At 44.3% G+C, this 25,864-nt stretch overlaps 1 protein-coding gene across 1 annotated transcript; it reads left to right on the forward strand.

Annotated features, from left to right (window-relative positions):
- Positions 1-500: 500 nt before the first annotated feature.
- KLF13 (Kruppel like factor 13) lies at positions 501-24,627 on the forward strand. The gene is made up of 2 exons (XM_027903677.1): positions 501-1,122; positions 24,305-24,627. Exons 1-2 carry the CDS (start codon positions 582-584, stop codon positions 24,625-24,627), a joined length of 864 nt encoding a protein of 287 aa, XP_027759478.1. The 5' UTR covers positions 501-581.
- Positions 24,628-25,864: the final 1,237 nt, after the last annotated feature.

Raw genomic sequence — 25,864 nt, forward strand, 5'->3', positions numbered from 1 at the left:
GGTTAAAAGCGGCTGCGACCTTCATTCAGCTGAGAGACCTCACTGGGGACTGGCCGGTGAACTCCCCCTTTTATTCGAATAAAAGCTTAGTTTTAGCTCCTCTGCCTCTGGGATATTTTTGAGGCTCCTCACACCAGAAACAGGCAGGTATTTTTCAGAGCAAGGTGCCCGTCCCTCAGAGCCAGAAGGGCACGCGCGAGGGGTCCGCGCGAGGCACCGCGCCCCGCGCCCCCCCCCCGCCCCCCCTCCCGCGCGCCGGCCAATCGGGCGCCTCCTCGCGTTCCCGCGCGCACCGCCCACCTGCGGTCGGGGGCGGGGCCGAGGAGGGGGGTGACGTCACGGGCGGTGCCGCGCAGGCCCCGCCCCCCGGTAACGGGCCGTGAGGCGCCGCTGTCACGGCGCGAGGGGAGCGCGGCGCTCCTGCCCACACAGCCGAGCGGCTCGGGGACTGCCCGCCCGCTGCCCTCCAAAACAGCGGGCACGGCCGGCCTGCCGTGCTGCTGCTGGCTTTTGGGGTGGTGTTTGGTTTTTTTTTTTTTTTTGGCCTCGTCTGTTTGGATTTCTTCCTAAACTTATGAAAAATGGCAACAGCAGCCTATGTGGACCATTTCGCGGCAGAGTGCCTTGTTTCCATGTCAAGTCGTGCTGTTATCCACAGTCCCAGAGGGGAGCCTGATGCCCAGGCTGGTGAAGCAATATTTGCTCCATCCAGTGGAGAAGACAAGCGGGAAGTCAGAGAAGCCGGGAAGGACAATGGACCCTCCTTACTGGTCGTAGCCAGCATTTTAGCAGACCTGAACCAGCACGTCCCAAACTCACCTGCGCTGAGGATGGACAACACGGAGACCCTTGATAGAACAGAACAGATACCCATTTCTATTGCTCCTAAGGAGTTTGGGGAAGAAAGTGTGTCCTCGGCTGGTGAGCATGGAGGAGAGCGAGCAGCCACACCTACCAGCCTGGCTGCAGCCACTGAGCCAAGCCCCAGACAAAAGAGCAAACGCCTCAGAAGCTGGACTGACCCTGGATCACCCCAGAAAAAGCACAAATGCCACTATGTGGGGTGTGAAAAAGTTTATGGCAAATCTTCCCATCTTAAAGCTCATCTAAGGACCCACACAGGTTAGTTACAATCCAGCCGGAGATTTATTTGTTACAGCTTGGTAGTTAAAATGAAAACCAAAACGAAACAAACTTTTATTTGGCCACTGTTACGGTTTCACCTCTCGGAACTCAAGCTCGGGAAAGCCAAACAGCAAAAAAAAAAACCCACCCCAAACCTCTGGGAATAAACCCTTACTGGGCATAGATTCAAAGCTAATGTTGCCCTGTTTTATTAATGTCACAGGGAATGGCACGTAGGTCATCTGTGTGGATTGTACCAAGCTGTAATTTTTAGCTGCTAGCCTTCTTGTTCTGTGTGTCTTGTACTTCCCTTTCCAATACTTCTTACCTCCCTGTTTTCCCTGCCCCATGCTCCCATCACTATACCAGCTTATCACTTCCCATGCGAGCTTCAGGACTCTCGATATTTTAAAATTAAATGTTCTAGAGGCACCTAAATGGCTGTGTGTCTGTTTCTTTCTTTAGCAGACACTTTGTGAAAGCTAGAGAAAGCAGAAAGGCAGATGGAGAGGCTGAACACCATTAGTGAGGAGAGAGAGTGGGACAGGGGCAGTCTCTAAGAGGCTTTTGGCAGCTGGGTAAAACCGATTTTAAACCAAAAAACATTGGAATGCAACCACTAACTTGTACTCCTCAGAGCGCAGTCCTTACTTCTTGCTGAAGACTTATCTGACCACTTTTTTGTTGCTATTGTAATTTATGAGACACACCCATAGAAAAAGTGGAAGTCTCGCAAGCGCTGTGAAAGTTGCCCCCAAAGCGTTAGGAGGGCCATGTTGAAGGAGGCCCCAGGCCTGGCCACACCTCATGCCTCGTGCTGGGGAACAGGGCGGCTTCAGTCAGACAGGGACACCAAAAATTGGGGAGACTGGTCTCTGCTGGGCATCAACCACAGCACATCTGCCGAGGCACCACGGCCACCAGAGCAGCTTGTGCAGCTGCTGCACTGCCCCATTCCAGACAGCACGTCTGTCACTGGGATACACGCTCAGTGCTCTTGGAAGGAGCAGTGAGAAAGAGATCCCCAGAACTAAACATGACTTAGCAGCTCCCGAACAGTTTTAGCTCAGGCGCGTCAACCTCACCCATCTGGCCAGACCTTCGTTGTCCCTTCGGGTTTCCCTGTTGCCTTCCCGAGATAAAGCAAGAGCCATGCTAATTTGAGGGGATGTTTTGCTCTCTGGGGGAGAGAAGAAAGCCCCATCGAGTGTGAGCGTACGGATGGACAATTCCCCGTGGCACACAGCCAAGGGAACAGCATGTTCCTGGCACCCCAGGCAGCCTGTCCTGCTTTGCACTGTGCGACTGCTTTTTGCCGCCCTGGGAGCTGCACAGAAAAGGTGCTTCCACTTGGCTTGCAGGGAATTATCTCCGTTAATTTTCAGTTCTTTTGCATTCCTATTGCTGGCATTTGCCATTGTCCCGAAAGCCAAAGATAAATTTAGATATGTTCCTGGGTTCCCAAAGCAAGCAGAGCCCAAGAAGGGAACTCGAGTCCCTGATAGAGCGGAGGGCTGGGCATGGGGAGAGGAGGGCGGGGAGTGCCGGCACGGCGGAGTCATTCGGGGACGCTGGCTCGCCTCCAAGAACTCTGGTTTTTTTCTTTTCCTCTCTCTTTTTTTTTTTTTAACTCTTAATTTCCTGTATTTTTTCCAGGTCTGTAGGGCTCAGTTGGCTATTGTTGTAGCTAATGGCACAGAGAAGAGAGCATGTGCGCGTGTCTGAGAGCTAAAGGAAAAGCAGGGAAGGGACTGTTTTTGCCCAGGGAGTGGCAGAACCCTCGGGGACTACAGCTTCTTTGTTTTCTTTCGTCTCCAGTGTCTGTGTGGGAAGCCTTAAGCAAAGCTGCCAAGTTTCCCTCCTCATTGGCAACAGGTCTGTCTCTGTTTGGGCTGAGTTTTAAACAGGCTTAAATGCCTCTTACTCCCCTTCCAGAGTGTTTTCGAAGGTGTTGGAATTTTCTTCTATCTTTACAAGAAATTGTGACAGGCTTGAAAAAAGTTTGTAAGATACTAAGACTTAAGAGCGAATAGAACAAGTGATGACTTCCAGGACTAGCAAATGTTTGCTTTTAGGAAAAACCTAATGGGTTTTACTGATTTAGAACGAGGGGTTTGGGTTTCCCTGTGCTTTCCAATGATCCTGAACTAGCTCAGTAGGGCACCAGTCTGCCCATGTGTCAGATGGGTAAGGGGAGAGGTGTCCACCTCATCCTGCAGCGCTGAAAGGACTCCAGGGACACAGGGAAGGTGCTTGAAACACCAACCCAAAGAACTGCCAAACCTCTTTACTAAGAAACAGTCAAAACCTTCTGCCGGGGTGTGCAGCTTCTTCCACTGCTTTATGAGCAGCTGAGCTGGTGTTCAGGGGTGAACTGAAGGCTGAGAACAGAACTGCAGGCCAGAGAAGATGATCATCCAAGAGATACCTGAACAGAGCAGTTTGGGACCTCCTTTAGAACCTTCCTTGTCCTTGTCTGCTGCTGTGCTCAGAAACTAAGGGCTTTGCTCTTCCTGCTTGGAGGAAGGATAGATCCTTGAGCTTGTGGTGTGGCAAAGAGATACAGAGCTTTCCAAATACTCCTGGGTCAAAGCCAGCCCACTTTGATAGCGACTGAGAGCTGGGAGCACTTTCCAGCTGTTTGGTGCCCTGTGTGAAATCCTTCTGATACTCATAGCTTAGTTATCTAAAGCAAAAAACATACTGCAGAGGATGCTAATTATACTATTTAAAGCAAAAGAAACAAGATGGAAAAGCCAAGGAAACAGCATCTGCCTTTTGTCCTCTACTCTGAGTACAAAAAAGTTTCAGACTTAAGTACCTGATTAGCACAAACTGTTTCTGGTGCCCTTCTTTAGTGCCCTTCCAGTGGCTAAGCTGTCTCAGCCCTATGAATACTTCATCTTTAGTAAACTGCAAAGCCTTGCACCAGGCAGAAAACATTTACCACCAAAATCTTTACTATTCTCTCCACCAGCTTTCAATGTTCCCCTTCCCCTACATTTCTTTTCACATTTATGTTTTCCACCCCACTTTCTCTCTGGATGTCCTGGAGTTCAACATAATCATCAGCCACATAGCCCTTGAAGTTTTAATGTTTCCCAGGAGGTTATACTGAGTGTCAGGGGTAGATGTCAAGCCCAAATTCTTGTCCAGTAAGGTTGCTGTGGATCTCAGCAGCTGTGTTGTGGTCCACAGGTACAGCACCCTGTTTGCCCAAGCTATACTGACCCCACTGATACAAAGAGTTTCATTTCCATACTGGTTTTAAAAATTCTCTCCACGCCTGAGAAAATTCATAAACACAAAGGACTTCCAGAAAATCACATAAACCATTTACACAACAAAGTCATCCTTCCTCTAAGCAGGTTTTCAGCACAAAGGTTGGAAACACTTTGTCTCCTGATGCACCAGTGGGGAGACAGTGCAGAGCCTGATAGCAATCCTCAGGCTACAACCTCATAAAGCGTTTTCCAGGACCACTAAGTTCTGAAGAGGTTGTAGAGAGCCCCAACTTACTGCATTATAGAAAAACTGACTGGATTTTAGCCAGGGATCACAGAAATCCTGTACTGCAGCTCCCCTCCAAATGATTGTGACCTCTCAAGCTTTTAGCCATCTTCATTAGCATGGCATCATGAATGCAGAGATGAAACAAAATAAACCTTTGTCTAATTCCATCCTGCTAAAGTCAGTCATCCTACTCACTAAGCAGCACATCATAACAGGAACAGCTTTTCAGGAAGTCATCAGAACTAAATGAGTTCGCACAAATTAGCATAAACTTTCACCAGTCTCAGTCTGGAGTCTCACCATAGGAGAGTCTTGCAGCAAAACAACCTGTGGGCCTTGTGGCTTAACAGCAGCTCCTCTGTACTACTGCTCAACTGGCTCTGTGTGGCTGTTGGGGCACAGGAAGAATTATGTGACCCTTGCTCGTTGTGTCAGGTCAGGACTCATCCAAGGGAGAGTGCTCGAGACCTGTGTCTGTCTCTGTGTGGCAGAGTGAGCTTGGGCAGCTCTGTATTCTCTGCTCAGCTTTACAGTTATGGAGGTTTTGTTATTTGGCACCTGTTGTTGTTTTTAGTCTAACCCTTACTCAGGAAATATTGGTTGAATTAAAATAGGTAGAAAAGACCGATTCATTTCCATTCCCTTGTAAAGAAGTTCCCATTTCTTTACATTACATCACTATAAGCACATTTTTGAGGACAACACTAATGAACCCGGGTGAAAGTTATTTTTTAGCTTATGTGCCCTTTGATTGCATCAATTAGTAAATCTCGTTTCCCTAGGCAACATTTTTCTGATGATTTTGTAGCTGAGGTACATGAAAATGGAGAATTTAATAACGGATTTTGTATTTGAAAGCAATCTGAGAAATGAAGCTCCAACCTCACTGTGACAAGTATGACAACAGCATAACAATTGGGCTGGCCAAACTGGAGTAGAACACGGCCTGTGCTCAGGTTGGTAAAGGGCCTTTCTAGAAAGAACAGATAATATGTTTTGAATAGAGGCTTGGATTTCACTTTCAGTTCTAGGATTACTTTAATTCAAACCAAACAGTAAAGCACAGCTTCCTCTAGTTCTGAATGAAGATGCTGTCTGTGTGAAGAAACCAATTCACCAAGCACGTTCTTGTGTCAGTGAAATAAAGTTCCTACCCCATTTTAGCACCTGGCGTTTACCAGAAACATGGCTAGTTAGCCAAAACCCATGGGGTTTCCTTTAGCTTGCCTTGGGCCCACACTGACTGCTGAAGGGCTCAGTGTAGCTGTGTGCAGTGCTTGGGAACACCCAAGGCTCTGCAGGAAAAGATTACCAGGGAGAAACCTCATCTACTGCCTTCTGTGCCTGCAGATAGCTCTTGTACAGCAGGGTGAAATGAGTGGGTACTGGTGCTTTAATCCATCCTCTGCTAAACTGCCAGCTGGGCTGCCCCGCATGCCAAGGCTTCTGGGGAGCTGCACTCCCTCTGAACAGGATGCCAGAGGAAATTGGAAAGGCCTTTCCCCAGTGCTGATCTTCCACAGGCCAGAGGACAGACTAAATTAATTTGTCCCTCTGCACTTTGGGCCTCCTGGTTTTGAGCTGGTTGTGTTACAAGCAGAAAGGGCTCTCAGGCTCTGCACACTCACCCCTCTCCCTGCCCTACACACAGCTCATCCCTCTCCCTGCCCTACACACAGCTCATCCCAAGCTGCAGGTGCCTCTGGGCTGCTGAGCTCCCTAACTCCTCCACCTCCTAACTTTGTGAGTGCATCTCAGTCTCTTCTCCAAGGTTTGTCTCTGAGATGGGCCCAAATGGTGGCTCCTGGACAGACTCAAATGCTGGCCTCATGAAACAGTTCTTTCCAGCTGAGCCACAAGCACTTTTTCTCAGCGTTAAGAAGTTCAGCAGCATGCTCCTACCTTTTTTCTAAAAACTGATGTGTCCTTTAATAAGCCTGTATTTTTAAAAGCAATACAGATTTGCAAAACATTGTTGGTGTTTCCTCTGAGAGAGCTTTGCAACTTCTTACTTCCTCTAAGAAAATTTCAACACATGAAAAAAAAATGAAAAGAAAACGTAGAACAACTTGCTTTAGAGCCCTGCCCGAGTCCCCACCCTAACATGCCATTCCCAAAACTGAAATTCTTATTTTAAAATACTGATTCTATGCCTGGATCAAACAGTTTATGTTCATGGAAGATAACAAACATCATACATGCTATAAGTTTCTTAAAGCCTTTGAATTAAGGACAGGGCATACATCTTTAAAAAAAGTAAATTTTAAGACTTACATGTTTCCAAAGGAACTCAGGTCAGGAAGAAAAGGTGAACTACTCCTACTCACTCCTTTTATAGGACTGCTTCAAGACTGAATCACAGGATTCAGTTAATTCAGCTGCAAAAGATTTAGGGTTAAATTAGTTGCATGGAGAATCCAATTGGCTGACAGCTGTATTTACCACACACCTGAGTCCTATTACCCATTAGAGAGAACTGGTTCTCCTGATTGTTGTACATGTTTTTCTGTGAAAGGCTTCCCTTTATTTCAGTTCCCTCAGTCTTTATGGAAATTTAATCCTGCAGAAGTCACCAAAATTAAGTTTGTGGTCACAATGTACAGAATTTAGGTATTGTAGCTTAAAAGCACTTAAAAGTAAAGCAGTACTTATCATTGTAATAACTGTGCCTCGTGGAAAATCAGAAACATTACAGAATTCTCTTTCCACAAACCATTCAAACCATTTTGCTTCTGGCATGGAGGTGGGACTGGGGTCCAGCGTGATGGACCTTATTAATCCTGGAAGCAGTGAGGGTGGGTGACCTTGCTGTTATCATCCTGGAAGCAGTGAGGGTGGGTGACCTTGCCGTTGTCTTCCTCATCCTAGACACTGGTAGTAGTGCTTTCCTTCTCAGTAGCAAGACCTAAATCTTACAGGTAGTCTGGAGTAAACCAGCAAACAAGCTGTTTAGTGAATGGATGATTGCAATTTCCAACCCTGTGGGAAAAAAAAAAAAAGTGTTCAGAATGATGTGTAGAAGATTTTTGTGCAGTAGCACATCTTTCTCTGCAGGACACTGGCAAGCGTATGTGACGTTAAGTTGTGCATAAACAAATCTTCTGCTAAACTGGAGCTCTTTATGAAACAAACTCACATTTTGATTCCAGCTGAAAAGAAGGCACCTTTAACCATTTAAAATACAACTGTTCCATTGTGTTTTTGTCTGGCTGAACATGGTTATGGCACGTCCAAGAGCAGAAACCTGGAACTTGTTTATATTGGACATGTGGTTTCTAGTTCTGTTTTATAAGTTAAGCATGTTCCAGCTTCTCCCCTGCCCCCTTCCAGTCTTGGATCAGCTGTCTGGAAGTCGGTGCTGACAGAGCCAAAAAAATACTCTGCTGTTCAAATGCTGTACAGCTTTTGAAGGGTCCTTTCTGTAGAATTTCTATAGGTACACTTTTTCCCCTTTGTTGCCCACTTGGCTTTTATTAGGTAGATTTGCATGGGCAGTGAGATCATTATCTTGCTGTGTTCAGTTTAACAATAGCTGGACAATGTGGGTTATTTAAGTGCAGGCACTGAAGTCAGACACACATATCCTGGACTTTTCAGGTCTTGCAGATTCAGCAGATCTTACGGGGCCTCCACTTAATATAAAAGAAAGGTTTTTAAAAGTTCAGAGTGCCACCGTTGTGGTTACTTGTAGAAAAACGACCTCAGAAGCTTTTTTTGCAGCCCTAACATAAAAAGCATTTACTAACCAGGAACTTGGCACGAGTCAAACGGTATTAAAGTAAGCATATCCTGAAATGACCTCTAGTGCAAGGGAAAGATTTTCTGTAATCGGTTACAGCACTTTTGTAGCGCTCTCGGGAATTACAGGCAAAATATTCATACTGGGTACCTGCTGACGTTGCAGTCAATGGACCAACAGATCCATCCTTGGATTTATTGCACACTATATTTCTACCAGACAGCTCTCTTATTATTCAGTTATAGGTTCTGGGAGTTTTTGGAATAGAGGCACCTGTAAAACTCCCATGAGAGAGCATTGTGTTGCTGCTGCTTGTTTTGCATCTTTCCATCAGCCTTGGTGCTGCAGCCAGCTCGAGTACACCCAGACAGCAAATCCCCAAACAGGATGGACATGCTGCTCGTGTCCCTGCTGTCTTCAACAGCAGCTTCCAAAACTGCTAAAGGAGGCAGAAATGCCACCTCTTCCAGAGGGATGTATTGAGCTTTTTAAACTAAACAGCTCTGAGTATTTCCACCAGAGGAACTTAGAATGGAGCTAGCTGAGATGAGAAGGATTAGAACAGGACAGCCTAGTCCATCTTCACATGTTTCCTGCAAAATTCTGTGGTGAGCTGTTTGTTAAGAGGTCAGAGAAACATTTAATTTGCTGTTTGGGGGTAAATAAATGAAATTACATTGGTGCAGATTTACATACTAGACTGGGACTTTACAGATTCTTGCAAAACCTCACAGTTGTGTGCAGGGCTCTCCTGCATTTTTAATCAGGCCTTATCCTGCTATAACAAATATCTTAAATAGAAATGTAGGAGCAAAATTACGAGCAACCAGAAAAGCAAATGCTTTAGAATTTATAGATGGCCCTGCATAGTAGTATTAGCATAAACAGACTTATTAGAAATGGATTTAAAAGCCTGGGTTTTCACAAATGACAGAGAAGGTATAAAATTTGGTCATGGGTCAAAGTAATTCTAATTACTGATTGCTAATTTTAATAGATGCTATGGTGAACTACAGATGCTATCTAGAACTATAGAATCAGTTTTACTTCAAGCTATATGAAACAACAGGAGGTTAAGACTGTCTCCAGCTAATTACCTACCCTTTGTCTTAAAAAAAACCCTGTCAGTGTCCTCATAGGCAAACATTTTTTAAGCACAGAATTTTGTTTGATTTGGAAAGAAACCTCTTCCTCTCCCCACCACCTGCAAATATAGTAAACACTGCATTCACAATGCACATAGAAATGTTTTTGTAGACAGATAAAGATAACACTGAATGAACCCCAGCTCTGATTCTGCCCCTCCCACTCGTGCTGGGGAGGCTTTGAAGGGGGAACAGGGCTCTGGCAGCTCTGTATGTCAGCGCTGCTCAGATAGAGGGATGTGTTGCCTGGGGAATTGTCCCTTTCCCCACTGCCTCCAGCTGTTACCTGCCCTGCAGAATACCTGACACTGGGGACAAGGTAAGTTTTCAAAGGGCTGCCATGAACCTTGCCCCAGCCCTCTCCAAGTGGGAAATGTCCAGCTGAGCTGTGTTTAGGAAGGAACATGACTGTCAGACACCTCACACTGCAGGGACAGTCTGCAATAATGCAGAGACAAAGCTCTAACGAGAAACAGCTTCTAAAAGCTGCTCCTCAAATACAGCTGTTCAGCACCAGCATCTCCTGGGCAAAGTCTCAGGCAGTCCCCAAAGGGGTGTTCTTTTTAAAAACCACCCAAAAAAGAACAGAACATCCTGTCATCCTGTTCCTAGCCCAGATCAGCGCTTGGAAGGCACTTATGTTTCGAGTGAGCGGACACAGCGCTCCCCTCGAGCCTGAACTCTCACCTGCCTCATCCACAGGGCCCTGGGTGCTGAACGCCTTCAGAGACTTTTTGCTGATGTTGCTTACTGGTGAAAACTCACGTAGAACTCGCCTGTGTTCTCTGCATTTCTGCATGAGATGTTTTTGAGCAGTGTGGCCTCTGGAGAAAACAGGATCACTGACCTTACCAAGACAGAGTCATCTCTGTAAGGAGACACAATTTTAAACCTGCATCTTTCACTTGATACTTCCTTGTCTCTTCCCTGTCATTTAAAATGAGATTGTTTAATAGGCTGCTGTTAATTCCTTGATTTAAGGGCTCTATAACACAAAAAAATCATGGTTGTGCTCTTTCACTCTGTTTGGTAGGTTAGTAAGGATTTGAGTACTTTCCCTCCTCCCAGCCTAACACCAAGCCTCTCACTGAAAGAACCCTTCACTTTTCATGTCCATATCTTGACTGGTGTTCTTACAGACTGTTTACAGGAAAATAATTCCATTTTTATATGCAATAGACTACTTCCTCTTGAATGTGCAAATAACTAGATTACTTTTTGTCACTAAGGCAAAAATTACTAAAATTTATATTTTGTCATTAAGAATATAATAAATTACAGAAAAGGTCCAAGAGATTTCTATCTGGCTGGAAATCAAACCACCTTTGGGTATTTTAATATCTCATTTAAAAAAATATACAAACAGCCCTGAGTTCCTAGGCCAAGCTTGTGCTTGACTCTGTGAAACAGAGCTCCTTCCCATCTGTACAGAGCTCCAGTGATACAGTCAGTGAATAATCAACTCTAATTCTTCAGCTTCTGTGTCACTTTCTGCGTGAGCATTCCTTGTATCCAGTTCCTTCTCCTGTGTTAAGCCATGGGATTATGCCCAGCTGCCTCATGCAGAGTGGTAAATTTATTCTCCTGACAGCCTTTACAGCCTTAGGTCGCAGAATGAAGTGGTTACACTGAAGAGGTGATTTTCAGTGTGCATCAGTGAGCATGGGGACAGCATGGGGTGGACAGCTGTGCAGTGCTGAGCTTATGGATCTCCTCCAAAAACTGCAGTGTCCCTGTGTCCCTCTCTGTGTGCACTGTAATGATGGACATTTGTCCCTAAGGCTTAGCTTTTCTCCTACTTGTCCATTATTCACAAATCCTAAAATTGAGCTGTAAAAACTTATTTTCAAAAGAAGGCAGAAACAAGTTGCAAACAATTGGCTGAAAATCAAGTACAAAATACTTTGTGCCTCACGTCTTTCTGCAGGAATAATAAACTGTCCCATTTGGCAGCGTTAAGCTGCAACAGCAGTAGTTGGATCATCTCAATCCCCCAACGCTGTCAGGACACAACACAGCTTATGAAGTTGCAATTCCTGTTTTCTCTGGGTTTATTTACAGTCAGTCTGTTGTAACAGAACCTCCTGATTACTCAAGTTGATGAACCTTGCAGTTCTGCATTCTGTAATTCCTGAATCCCAGCCCAAGACCCCTCATGGCTCGCAGAGCTGGGCTCAGCAGGAGCTGAGGAAGTCAGGTTCAAATAATTGTATGGTTCCCAGGTTTAGGACTAGATTGCCCAGGAGTCCAAATGGAAGAACAGCAGGGAACACGTATGATCTTTCTCAGAGTAAAAATTGTCCCCTGTCCATGGGGTTTTGGAGCTAGCCTGCAGAGTTACATGGCAGTGATATCTTTTAGAATGTCACACTAAGAGTGCATTTCTCACTATATTTCACAGAACTTTCCTGTAACAGAAAGCTTCTCCTGAAAAATCTTTGGCCACAGTAAAATCCTGTGTAAAATAGAATATGGCCAGGTGGTAACACAGACTTTCAGAAACACCTTGAGACACTGGGTAGGAGCCTGGTTTTTCAAAAACTTGGGTGAACTACGAGTTCACTCTGATGATTAAAGTGTTAAGAAGGTCAAAATGAAGAGACAACTTAATCAGTGATAAGGGCTGAAAACCTTCTCCTACTTATTTTCTGCTTCTATATGAGAATGAGGCTTAGATGTGTATGTGCTTACAAACATTTGTAGTTTTAACAAATTAACACATAAGAAAGGCTGAAAGAAGATGAAACTAGAAAGGAGCAGGGACCTGGTGATCTTTTTTTCCTTTCCATACAGCTGTGGTTGAAGGAGACTGATAGATCAGGAGATGCAAAATAAACAGGGAAGGCACTGTCAGAATATGAGACTTGCAGAAGTTGAATGTTGAACTGCAACCACTGTCTTTTCTAAAAACAGTTGACCTGTTTTAAAAGTGAGCCCATTAGAATATGAGCACAACTGTTATCACAGAATCTGATTCCTTCACTAAAACCAACACCTGAAGCCTGGTTTAAACAGGAAGCGTGGCTTTCCAGTCTGGGCAGGAGATTTTGAGGTGATGCAGTGGGTTTGTGCATACCTTGAATGGAAGCTGCCTGGTGTCAAGCAACAGATTTACTGTTTGATTATCAGCCCATAAAACTACTTTGCAGAGCTGCCTTTCCCTCAGGCTGGATGCTCAACATGGTCATTGGCAGATATGCTGCTCATAAACCACTTCAACACCACCTTGCTCTCTGGCAAACAATCCATCCAGAATGGGAATAAAATAGCAGGAAATTCCCACTCCCTCTCTCTTCCCTACAGTTGCAATAAACTCTCAGCATCAGATTTTTCACCCAGCTTTCCAGCTTTAGCTGTACCTCTAAATGCTGGAGTCCCATGTTTCATGCACGCTGTGTTACTGTGAGCTTGTTGATTAAACAGTTCTAAAGTTCACAAAGAGACATTTCACAGTTAGAGCCAAAGACAACTTTACTAACTTCTGTTTGCTTGGCTTGTAGCACAGTGAAATCTCATCCTGTCCCCAAATCCTGGGAGATGCTGTGCACATAAAGTGTCATAACTTACTCGCACGGTCTGCTCATACCAAAGCATGTGCACTTCAGCTGGAGGCAGATGACATTCAACATCTTCCAGAATTCAGATAAATAAAGTACAGGTCTCTGTTTAGATGAATAATCCTTTAGTCTGTTATTCTGCATAGCAGGACAACCTTTCATTAATTTGATAAGCTTTGCTTTTACAAGCACTGTTCTGTTTTTAGTAGAATAAAATAATAGAAGAATCATTGATATGTCAACAGAAAAAACTGATTCATGGGGTCATGATTCCTTCTCTGCAGTTATTCACACAAGGGCTAGGGCAGAACTCAGAGCCAAAGTGTCATGATTTCAGAATGAATTAATCCACAGTTCACACCAGATTAATTTGTCATTACCTATTTAATTGCTCTCCCCCTTAAAACATTGCAATTGAACCAGAGATCAGGAACATTACCATGCAAATTTTTGAAAGCCACCACAAAAAATAATTTGTGAGGTAGACTTTCACTGAAAGCAGCCTCAACATCTACAGAAGTCATTTCTGTGGTCATGGTACAGACAGGGCTGGTTTATGATGTTTCAGTTTGATTTCAGACATTGTTGCAATACAAGCATCTTCAGATTCAAGTTTTTAGCTTTGATCCAGTCTTTAAGTTCCTGTCTCCCACAGTGATTAGAACTCAGATAGATCAAAATTCCAGACCATCCCAGTAAGCTAACTGAAAGTTCCCAGCCAGGACCGGGTAACAGTACGTTCAGATGGAGAGAGAAGGCCCTTGCATTTTTAGACAAGCAAGGAGGGAAGAAAGGTTATCAGATTGCTCCAGAAAGGAGCACAGTTATCTGTGGAGATGTGTTCACAACAGAATCACCAAAAAAAAGTTACAAGTATTGGAAGTCACTATGTGGCATTTTTGTTTTCTGCCATTTGACCCACCGGTTAATTGTGCTACTTGTCTAATTGCTCTGTGTGATGACCCACCATGAGACTGACAGTCTGCCAGCCTGGGAGCTCTGCTGGGACACGACCCTGGGTTCCACAGAGAGGTAGCACAGCCTGGGAGAAGAGGGGGAAGTCTCCTATCCTGAGCCTGTACCCTTTTTTTCCACTTAAGGAGTGGGCTGAAGAAGGCCAGGCTGCCAAGGAGGACACTGCTCTAGAGCTCCCATGGAGCTGCTGACACTCAGATATCTGGAGCTGTGAGTCTGCAGAGCAATTCTGGGGTAGCACAGGCAAGATGCAGACAGCAGTTTGTAATGGAAACCTTGTGTTTCTGTTGGTACCTTAACTGCATGTTCCCTGTAGATGCCTTCGGTTCCGTTGTTTCAGCTAGGAGTAAGATTTTTTTCTCCTGGAGGAGGAAGAATCAAGTCTGGGGAGTTTGTTTTCTTGGCTGCAGTTGCTGTCTGCATAACATTGTCATTAATCACCTTATTTGCTCTAACAGAGGGCGAGTGCTGCAGCCGAAATCACCAGCTTGTAGCAGACAACAAATCAGCACGTTAGCATGTTGCAACAGAAGGAACACGAGGCTGCAGATGGCTAAACAGACCTCAGTCCAGCAAACATATTCATCAAGGTCCACATTATTACTTGTAAGTTTTAACTGGACCCACTTGATACAAACCCTGTGCTTATTATTCCATACATTTGGAGAGCCCTCCTCTAGTCCCTTGCCACTTGAAAAGGTTTGAATTGACTCTCCAGCATGGCAGAAAAAGAATAAAATCCCACATACCTTCATGGATGTTAGTGTCTGTTATAAGAGGCCAGACTTCTCTGACCTGTGCTGAAGACAATCTTCGTATGTAAGGAATGAAAAGAGCCCCTTAAACAACAAGGTTTTGGCTCAAGGCAAGAATTCTAGCCAGAAATTCCTTTGCTGGGCTGATGCAATGGGTCAGATTTGCTGATGAGCACGTAGATTTTTTGGTGTTTCAACCCCAGTATTCTTTTCAAGTATATTTAGTTAAAAGTATAATTGACCAATGGAAAAGGAAAAAATTCCCCCATCTTTTAGTTTTGTCATTCAGTAATACCCAGCCGTGTTCAGAGGTTCTATTTACCTTGGTTTTTTTATTTTCTACTCACAATAGATGTTTTAATAATCACCTTCTTCGTTACATTCGTAGATGTGAGTAGAACAAACTAGAGAAATACAGTAATTAAAGGGCTACCGTAACGAGCCTCAGAGATCCCCTCTTTGCAAAGTGTGATACTTCAGTGTGGTTTGCAAATGACACAGACACATCTTCCTCTCCCCAGAATTCATCACTTCATCATTTCAGCACAACACAATTTAATTATCTGGCATTCAAGTGCAAAGGCAAAGGGTCAGCTATTGATCTCCATTCTTGGAACAAGCCACAGGAGAGACAAAATCAAGTGGAAGTTGCTGCTCTTTTAAATTAGTGAATTTCAGCTGTTTTACTGAGCACTGGGTCTGGGATTTAATGCCTCTGAGATAGGAAGTTTTAGGCTTACTGAGGAGAAATTACGTACAGCAACTGCAGGTGCTTAACTCTGATGACAGAACCCCCACCATTTAGTCTGTACTGCTTTAGAGCAGAAGCTCTTTCACACCCAGGCTGCTGCCTTTCATTTTTTAAGTTAGGCCTGTCATTGGTATTCAGTAAAAGAGCATTATTTACCCACAGGTTCCATCAAGAGAGTGAACAAATGCTGCTTTTATAACAGGATGTGGCCAAAATCCATGTAAACAAAGGCAGTGCACTTAATGGAAGCAGGGTCGATAGAGTTGTCCCTGCAGGGCCCATTCCAGCCTGCACACTGCCCTGCATGGGGAAGCTGTCCCTGGCAGGTGGGGGAAGATTCCAGCCTCCTGGGTACCTAATGGCTCACATGTCTCTCTTTCCCTGCATGGAGGGTCTCCAGTTTGGTCCTGTGTCAGAACTTTTGGGAAAGAGAGTAAAATAGTGAACTTCAGGCTTCAGACAGAATCTCCAAAGAGCAGCATCAGATAACAATGATAAATCCATACAGAACTGTAAGGAGACCTCTACCTTATCCCTGAAATGGCATACATTATAAACATCATCTCATGCACTTGTGCAAATTACCATTCACCTTTGTAAGAGTCAGCTGAAGTTTTGGGTACTCACAGCTCTACAGACTAAGAGGTATTGCTGTGGTGCTTTTGAAGTGCACATGCTATCAGTGCAGCCACACAGCAAAACTACAGCAAATATGACAGAAAAGGGTCAAGAGAAATGCCACTTATGTAGACTTTGACAAGGCCTTCTGGAAGATGCAGTTGCTGCTACAAAGTTGTGCATTGTTTTATCTAGCCATGCAAAGAAAACTTTACCTGCCCTGTGAGATGTGGGGAACATCCTTAATGCTCATGATACTTGTGTGAGGAGAAACCAGACACGTGCACCTCTTGCTTACCTTACACCTGAACACCCACAGGACCAGTGAGCAAACTGGCATCCAAAAGGACCTGCTGTTACTGCATTTGGGTATGATCAATAGCTCCCCCAGAAACGCTTTGCTAAGAATTTGGAGCTGTTTTGCTAAATTTCCATGTTTTAGATACCAACAAGAATATTGCTGCTTCCCCATCTCATCGTGGCTCCCAGCAGTGCTGTGATGGGAGGCTGGGGAGGGCAGCAAAACCAAGGGTGCCCTCCCCTCCCCTCCGTTTCCTAAATGAACTCCCATCATTCTGCTAGCAGCTCTAGGGAGCCTGAGACACCTGGTTGGAAGAATGATGAGGAATCCCTGAGCCATAGGAGTGTTTTAGACATCACACAGGGCTCTGTTTGCCTGCTCTCCCTTTCTCAGCCTTTAGTTTCACAGCTGTCTTTCTGCTGGATTCTCCTGATGTGTCAAATTGTGCCATGAGATGCACAACTGATGCTGAAGTGGTGAGCACGTGACTAGGTTAATTAGTTATGCAGAAAGTTATAAAAGTGCCTTTGGATCAATTCAGTTAATTCAGCCTCTTTGCCAAAGTAGCTTTAAATAGTCCTGTCACTTCTAAAGAGAGGATGTATTTCAAAGATGTGTGTCCATTATCCAGACCCCATCATAAAAGGGAGGAATCTCGAAGGCTAAACTCACCTTCATGAATTTTTTTAATCTGGTTGAGCTTCAAGACAGAAACTCTTGAACACATTTAACAGATCCACTTACTCCACCCACCCACCCACCCAGCTGTGTTTTGAGGTACTCTGTATAATTGACTTCAGAGCTTCACAAACCCCTGGCCTAGGGCAGCTGATTTTCTGTTGTTTCAAAAGAGAAAGGAACACACAAGACAGGGAGGAGTTGTGTAAGGAAAGGAGAAGAGCTAAGGCAGAAACTTGTGAAAGCAGGAAGAGATAAACTACACAGGGAAAGCCCAGTATTAGCAGGGAAAGACTATGGTGTAAACACAGCTAGAAAGAAGAAAACCAAACAGAATGCACTATCTATCTGTGGAACTCTGAACACTTGACACCACTGCAGAGAAGATCATAAAAATACCTGTTGGGAAAATACGCTTGGTCTTTCTGGCATGACTCCAGAGGACAAAAGTACAAGGAAATGAAAGGTAACACTGGAAGATGCTTCTTGTCCTTACCACGTTGTAGGGAATCACCTCAGACTCCCTGGGTCATCCTGCAATGCCAGAAGGCAGAGCCACATTTTCATCAGCTCCAAGATTTCTCTGTTAAGTAGAGGACAGACTTTCATGGTCCTTACCCTTGGCTGTTCAGCCCCTTGTTGGCTGTCTTTGGAATTCCCTTGTGCTTATAAACACAGCGAGTTCAGTGGAAGTTGAAAACACAAATGAAATTGTTCCCTTAAAAGATCAGATCTCCAGTTAGTCACTTAATAAAAATGTGAGGCATTTAATCTTCACGGAGGAAAGCTGCCAAAAAATGTTAATGAAGAATATTAAAAACTTTGCATTTCTTTACTAGCAGGAACTACAGTTTTTTTGTGAACAGTTGTTCCCTGACAAGTAGTCAGAAAATAGTTTAGATTGACTTTTTTAATTTCAGAAAAATTGTGCTAGTGTGTTTCATCACTTCATTTCAGGTTAACGTCATCATTGTCTTGAAAACTGTCCCCAAAGCTAAAGGAATTAAAATAGTGTTATGAAAAAACCATACCAAAAGAAGTAAAACATTTTGGTCAACTAAAAATAAAATTACTGTGGGCTCCTTTGTTTGCTGAATTCTTATGCAGTTCGAAGTCTTTTTTAATTTTTCAACTGAGCATGAAAAAAGTTATCCCCATAGTTCTAACCTTTATTTCACTCCTTCAATCAAAACCTTAGCAAAGGATGTAGCAATATTTCTTTTTATGAAATTTATGCCCATTTCATTTTAAAGCCAATTTGCTGTAAGACTTAATTTCCAGCTCCTGGAACACAACTTCCAGCTGCTCACTGGGTGTGTGAAGTGGCCTGGAACGAGGTTTGAGCTGGGAGTGGAACACAGGGCTTAATTCCTGAGCACACAGGGGTGCCCTGCAGCAGAACTAAACAGGAGTCGGTCAGGAGCTAACATGGTAGGCAGAAAATGACTCGGTAAAGCTAACAGCTTCAAATTTCAGATGAGTCTTGATTTGCTGGGCAAAGATGCCGAATAAAAAACAGGGATATTTAAAAAATGCCAAGCTATAGAACCTCACACAGAGCAGTTCAGCAGTTCAGCGTGGGCATCCCTGTTTAAAAAGATACTCAGTAAAGCCATGCAATGTGTATTTTAGACAACTGGTTATGTGATGGAGGGCCCTGGGGAATAAGAAAGATGGAATAGGTTAGAATAATTGTGCTTTGACAAAAGAGAAGCAAATGTGGCTGAAAAAAAATGCAGTTAAGTAGTTAAAATTAGTGTAAACTGAGTTTTCAGCCATTACTGAACGAGCTTGAAATAAAAGCCTAAAATATCACTGATAAAACCTAATCTGTTAAAAAAAAAAAAAAAAAAAAAAAAGGAAAGAAAAAAAAGATTGTTTCCATTCTGGTGAGAGTGAGTGGTGGTGTTTGTAAGAGGACCAGATATCTGCATGGAACAGAGGAAAGAAGCTATTTTGGTTCTGGGGCAGAGCTGACTGGGGAGGTATTTGCTGTTTGAGGGGTCCTAGTCAGCTGTGGGTTAACAGATGAATCACATGGCGAGAGCTGTGCTCCCACATGGAGCAATACCAGACTTCCAGAGCAAACAGTAACACAGATTCATTGAAATGTAAACTTGCCACACATGTAAATTCCCCTCTCAAGACATATTCATACGTGTCTAAATAAGTTAATGAAAGTGTTAAGGGACAGAAAATAAACCCAGCATTTCAGTGATGGCAGCTGCTGCAGCTCCTGCTCGGGAGCAGTTTCCTATGCACACAGAAAACAACAATCCAATAGTTTATTAGTTTAATGACTGGGCTTCTTAAGATCAAAATAAGGATGATGTGCACACTTTGAAGTGAGGTTGTATATGCCTGGCTCTGTCCCTGCTGGAATTCTGAGAACTCCAGTTCCTAAAACAAAGGTTCCTGACAGATAATGGAATGAGCAGAACTTGCCTGCTTCTGTCAGCAGGTCCTGATGCCACCCAGGCCCTCGTGTGTGCCAGGGTGTGGTGACATGGGAACTCCAGCTGGAGCTCCCACTGGACTGGGACATTCACACCACACTCCCATCTTGGGTTTCCAGTGTCCAGTGACAGTCAAATTCACCCTCTACCTTCTCTTTTCACTGAGAACATTACTAGAACATCCTAATTTCCCAGGGGCTAGTGAAGTTTAATGTTGCTGAATTTGCTGCCTCTGTTAAATGGGTGTGAATGAGATATCCAAAAGCTGTTGCACAGGCACACAACTGCAGATGTAAAATACTACTGCATTTGCCTTACCTGGTTATATCACTCCCCAAATCATTAATTGAAAACTAACTAGTTTCATTTTACAGGAATTAGGAATTGTGAGGCTTTGGAATTTTTTGATCCTTTTTAAAATACTTACTGAAGAAACCACCCTTTGTCTGAGATCAAAGCTATGCATTACTCTCTCCTGCACCGAGAAGGTTAAGGGCTTGCTCTTGGTCATGCAAAAGGACTTCTTTATAAACAAAGAGAATAACATAAATTAAAATATTCATAAATATCAGTGCTATTGAATGATGACCTTTTCTCCCCCCCAATAACATCCAGTCTCAAGAAGCACAGTCTGCTTGGCTGGATGTTCTTTCCCAGGATAGCATTTCCTCTCCTGGAGGAAGGCTGCTCCTCTCACATCTCTAGTTAACTGTCTGGCCCTCATCCTCCCCACCCAGCCTGCTGATCTGTGTTTCCAAATATACTCTTAATTATATAGATGAAAATGTAGAAATATAAGAATAGCACCCAGTGGCACGTTCAGGTTTCTTGTCTCTTTTTATAACATGCCATGCTGTTCTGTGAAGCAGCAGAACAGATTAAAGATCACAGAAAATTGTTTCTGGCTTACCCTTTCTGGTTTTCAGGCACTTGTGGAATTCCCAGGATACAAATTTCTTTGTTATTGCATGTCCTTGGCATATGCTGGAAGAGCTTAGCATAATGTGCAGGGTTATTACATGAGTTAAAGTGAAAAAGTAGCCCCCAGAACGTGGTTTGACTCGCTAGTACACTCATCTGTAGGGCAGCAGATCCCACACTTCAGACTGTTCAGACACAACTGCCTGATAATCCTTGCATTGTAGTCCACAAAATGCTTGGTATCACAGTGGTCTCAAACTGCTTGGGCATTTCAGTCAGCAGCAGGTTATTTTTAAAGTATGCTCAGGCCTACATGGTATCTTTTTGTACCTGATACTCAAATGCTGGCTATCAGACAGATGAACTGGGGAAGCAGGAGAGAGAGCATTCCAGCTCTGTTCAGCAGTGTCCCTCCAGAGGAAAGGAGTCCTTAAAACTACATGTGCACTAAAAGTACAGTACAAATCAAGCTCAGCAGACATCAGATCTGGGTCACAGTCTCTGTAGATTTTGTTTCCCATATCTACATACAGTTTCCTCAATATTTATAATGATTGACAAATACAGAGTAATACAAAGGACCTTTATAGAGAACAAGCTGGCTCTAGATGCTTCGGAATCCCTTTCAGCAAGAGAAGAGAGAGGTGCCTTTTTAAAATTCTGTTTCTACAGCCCAGGCAATTCCATGTTTGCCTTGGCAGGCAGCTCTGCCAGACAATGTGAGCAGCACGAGCAGCCAGGTCTGTGCTCTGGAGTGAAGTCAGGACTCGGTGCACCTGCACTGCTCACGTACTTTCACTCACTGGGCACTGCAAGCCTCTTAGTGCAGCTTTACACACTTTGGCTTTTGGACTGCCAAAAGTGGAGTTCAGGAAAAAGCCAAAAATGTTCTTGTTTGTGTAGTTTTCACTTGAGATCAGCTGAATTCAACTCTCAAATGTGATGTCTTCCCATCAGCTTGTGTAGCTCTAAACACAAGTTATGTGGTGTCATGTGCTCTGGCAAAGGAGCTAGAAAGGTTACTGTTCAGTGGGATTTGGAACATGGGAATCCAAATTTATTTCCAATTGTGAAAGAATAATTTACAATATTCCTTCCTTACAATATTCCAGTGCCTGAAAGGCATCTCTCACCTGCCTCTCCAAAGAGTAGAGAAGCCTGAGTTGCTTTTTGGTTCATTTTTTTTCAAGCATCTTTACCTTTTGGAGACTCACCACTCTTTGAGACCTGCTAGCAAGGCTCATAATGCACAAAGATAATGCTGCTGCCCAGGCACAGCATCAACGCTCTCAACATACATATTCACATGCTTAATGTGTTTCCTGCCAAATATATTTGATGACATTTCTGCATTCATCTGTAAGATCACACTCTGCACTCGGGGTATAAAGGTGAAATTCTGACTTTGGCCTTGCCTAAATGGAGCTGAAAGAATCCTTGCTGTGTTGTGTGCTGCCATTTTAATGGTGAGAGCTCTGCTGAGCTCGTGTCCATAGGCTACTGCTTATGCAAGAACATTGTACTGTGGCTGCCTGCTCCTTAATGAGATTAGGCAATCAAGTCATATAATCTCTCATTCTGTTGATTGCTTTACTGCTGGTAAAAGGACATTTATATAACTTACCTGCACAGAAAACCACATCCCTCCTGTTTGAGAGATGAGAATGATGACAGGCTGTGAATTTCCATGTGTGGTTTTGGAGCAGCAACTTGGTCTTGTCTTAATTAATACCCCGCAGCAACTTTGTTCCAGACTGTGTAATAATTTCTTATGAACAGTAATGACTCTCATACCTTGACACACGGCATCCAGCATTTCCTCACAATACAGTTTTTCTTTGGAGGGGAATTGCTAAACATCAACAAAGCTGGGAAACACTCTGGAGAACTATCACCACTACCAGAGTTAGTAGAAAACCACTTGACCAAGAAACTTAAAGACAACTACCAAGAAGATATCAAATCAAGACTAGAGAGGACTGAGGGGAAAGAACTGTCCCTAGGAGGGTGGAGGACAGAGGACAGTAAAAATGGAGTGGCACCCAAATCCTCACCACCATCATTAATATCAAATCAAGGGGTGAGTAGGAACCTGAATGTTCTCATCCAGATCTGATGTGCAGTGGGGAGAGGGGGAGATAGTTGTGCAATACCTTCATCACCTGACTGTTAGTGCTGGGTAACAGAGGCCTTACACAATCCTGCTTCAGAACATCTGCATTATGCAGTGCAGTTGGAGGGCTAATGAAATCCACCAAAGGTGCTTAAGAACAGCTGGTCTAATGAGACTTGATCTTTCTCCTAAATGCTCAGTGAAACATCAGGAACACTTGCTTTCTCCAGATTCTTGAACAAAATCCTATTTAAAAAAAGGCTTACCTGTCTGTTCATTGAGACATTCTTCATGAACAGAGAGAAGAGGAACCTGTAAAACTATTTTTCTGAGCAGGAGCCTCCCAAGTAGATCCTGGAGATGAATGTTACAGCCAAATCTGTGAATTCAAAGCACAGTATTGGCGGCTTAGATTGAAGACTTGCTCTCTGTTTTAATTAAGGTGTACTGAATTTCTCCAGAAGGCTAATTTCTTTCACTATTTCCTATTTAGTGTAGTGTGGGGAGAACTTTTCTTTCTTATTTTGCCACAGAATTTATATCGCTCTCTAGGCCTCTTGAACTGGCTATTCAGAATTAGAAACATTAGGATTAGTGCGAGTAGGAAGTTAATAAAATTATAACTATGAAAAATTCTCTGTGTACTCACAAAATAATAACAGGGTCTTGATTAGTAACAAATAAGGAATATGAGATGTTCAGACTCAGTGACAGTAAGAACCAAAGCAATATGCAGAAGTAGCAGCACATTTCATGATTCAGTGTTTTTGTTCTTATCAAACGGAGAAGCTAAGAATGGAAACAATGCGAGGTGCCCAGGGCTACGCAGCACATCAGTGGTGGAGCTGGGAGTACATTCCAGACACCCATCTGCCCAACAACACCGTGCAGAGCTTCTCCCACAGTGCCCAAGTGCAGAGCTCCAGCACAGCCCTGCACAGCATCAGTCCTGGGAGGGCTCAGAACCGCAGCAGGTCACCAGGCCACTGCTCTCTGGGCTCACTGGGCACCACTCTGATCCTCAGTGTGGCAGGGAGAAGGGGGGTTAGGGGAGCTGCTGACAGAGAAGCTGGGCCCTCAGAGTGACACATTTACCTGGCTGGAATACAGTGCTCCCTGCCTCGAGCCTCCTTCAGAAGGGAGGCAGGGAGCACGAGAAACCACAGTGCTTTGCAGCAGATGCAGAAAACACAGGCGTGGCTGTGGAGAGTGCAAGGTGAGAGCCTCAAATCCAGTGCCTCAACATTGCCATTCTGCTTTCTTACCAAAATTGCTTTTAAATAGCTGAAGAGGGAGACTTCACCACACCTTCTGAACCTCAGCATTGAGTCAGACACGTAGGGACAGCTTGCAGGAATAAGTGAATATACTATAAAGCTCAGTACAGATGTTCTCAAGTAATGAAGTCCAGCAGAGCACAGGAGGTATTAAATGTGATTTCCACGAAGGGATCAGGAGCCCAGCGTCCCTGAGGACGCAGTTATCAGATCAGGTGCATGGCTGGCTGGCTGGGCAGTACTTGTTGGTGTGCTGGAATACCAGAGCAGCAGAGGGTACATCACCCTCCCCATGCGGTTAGCGGCCCCTCTGTGCTCCCCTGCGCGTACAAGGAGTGCCGTGCTGTCCCCTCTAACCGTGCCGTGTGTGCCTCCCGCAGGTGAGCGGCCCTTCGAGTGCAGCTGGCCGGGCTGCACCAAGAAGTTCGCGCGTTCGGACGAGCTGGCACGGCACCACCGCACCCACACGGGCGAGAAGCGGTTCCGCTGCCCGCTGTGCGACAAGCGCTTCATGCGCAGCGACCACCTCACCAAGCACGCGCGGCGACACGCCAACTTCCAGCCGGGAATGCTGCAGGGCCGGGCGGGCTCCAGGCCTGGCAGTGGCTCCAGGCCCGGCGGTGGCTCCAGGGCCGGCTCCCTCAGTGACTACAGCCGCTCCGACGCCTCCAGCCCCACGCTCAGCCCCGCCAGCTCCCCGTAGGCCGCCCCTCCGCCCGCAGCGCTTCGCCTCACAACGCCCGGCGGACCTCTGGAAAACTCTGTCGTTTCCCTCCCCTACGTAAAAAAAAAAAAAATCAGTAAATAGCTTCCTCCCACTGCGATTGCTAGTCAAATTTCCTTTGCCCGACCACACAAGTGGCTGCTCTTAACCTCACGGACGGACAGACTGAACGTGTTAACACTTCGTGACTCCTGCTGTCTCAATAGTTCATATATTTTGCGACCGTTTATGGATCCTCTTCGTTATTCTTTATAAGAAAATGAGAAAAATAAAAAAAAAAAAAAAAAGGAAAAAGCCCCACTTAATTCACCTCAGGTGTCAAAGTAGTTTATAAGACGGGATTGCACAACATGAGTGTACATACGCTTACGAACGAACTGTGTTGGATTTGTGTCCCCCCTTCTCCTTTCTCAGGGATGGATATTTATGTTACACAATAATTACAATGAAGGCACACCCTAACCACGGCCTTACTCTGTAAATATAATTGCACTCAGAAGCTTTTTGTTAGGTTATTTCACACACTGGGGAAACAAACAAACAAACAAACAAACAGTGCAGAAACCAAACCAATACTGGAATGTAGCACCAGACTCTTCCATTGTTTGTTTTCCTAATTAGATACCTATGTTGGGGAGTGTCCAAACAGAAGTCTTGTCTTTCTTCAAGCTGCCCTCTGCTTTAGATGGCGAGCCGTCTTTTCACTTCACGCTGAAGATGCTCCAAAACCAACTTCCTATTGCAAAAATCTCTGTGAGGTTGATAAACTTGTTTGTTGGTTTCATGCTAGAAAAAAAAAACAATTGAGAAAAACATTTAAACAAGATGCCTTAAAAGTAAGTAACCTAAATCACGAAGAAACGTATTTACACTGGGTAACATTTTCTGGCAAGGAGGCCTGGAGTCTCGGAGGCTTTGTGTCATCACACTCTCCAAGTTGTTAAGCTCTCTGCACTGCCTGCTCAGTATGGGACCAACAGAATCTTCAGATCAAACCAACCAGACTTGAACAATTTTTTTCTTTTTTTTTTTTCTTTTTTTTTTTTTTTTTTTTTTTTTTTTTTTTTTTTTTTTTTTTTATTATTTTTATTTTTTAAATGAATTGTGGAAATAGCATTACTGAACTAATGCCCACCAAAACTGTTATCAAGGTACTTACCTGCTGTACAGCTGTGTCTTAGAAAGACAAACTGGCTAAGACATAGTTTCTGTATTT

The sequence above is a fragment of the Empidonax traillii genome, unplaced genomic scaffold (assembly GCF_003031625.1).
Source record: "Empidonax traillii isolate 1590-97213 ecotype Southwest subspecies unplaced genomic scaffold, ASM303162v1 scaffold990:size286031, whole genome shotgun sequence".
Classification (NCBI taxonomy): Eukaryota; Metazoa; Chordata; class Aves; order Passeriformes; family Tyrannidae; genus Empidonax; species Empidonax traillii.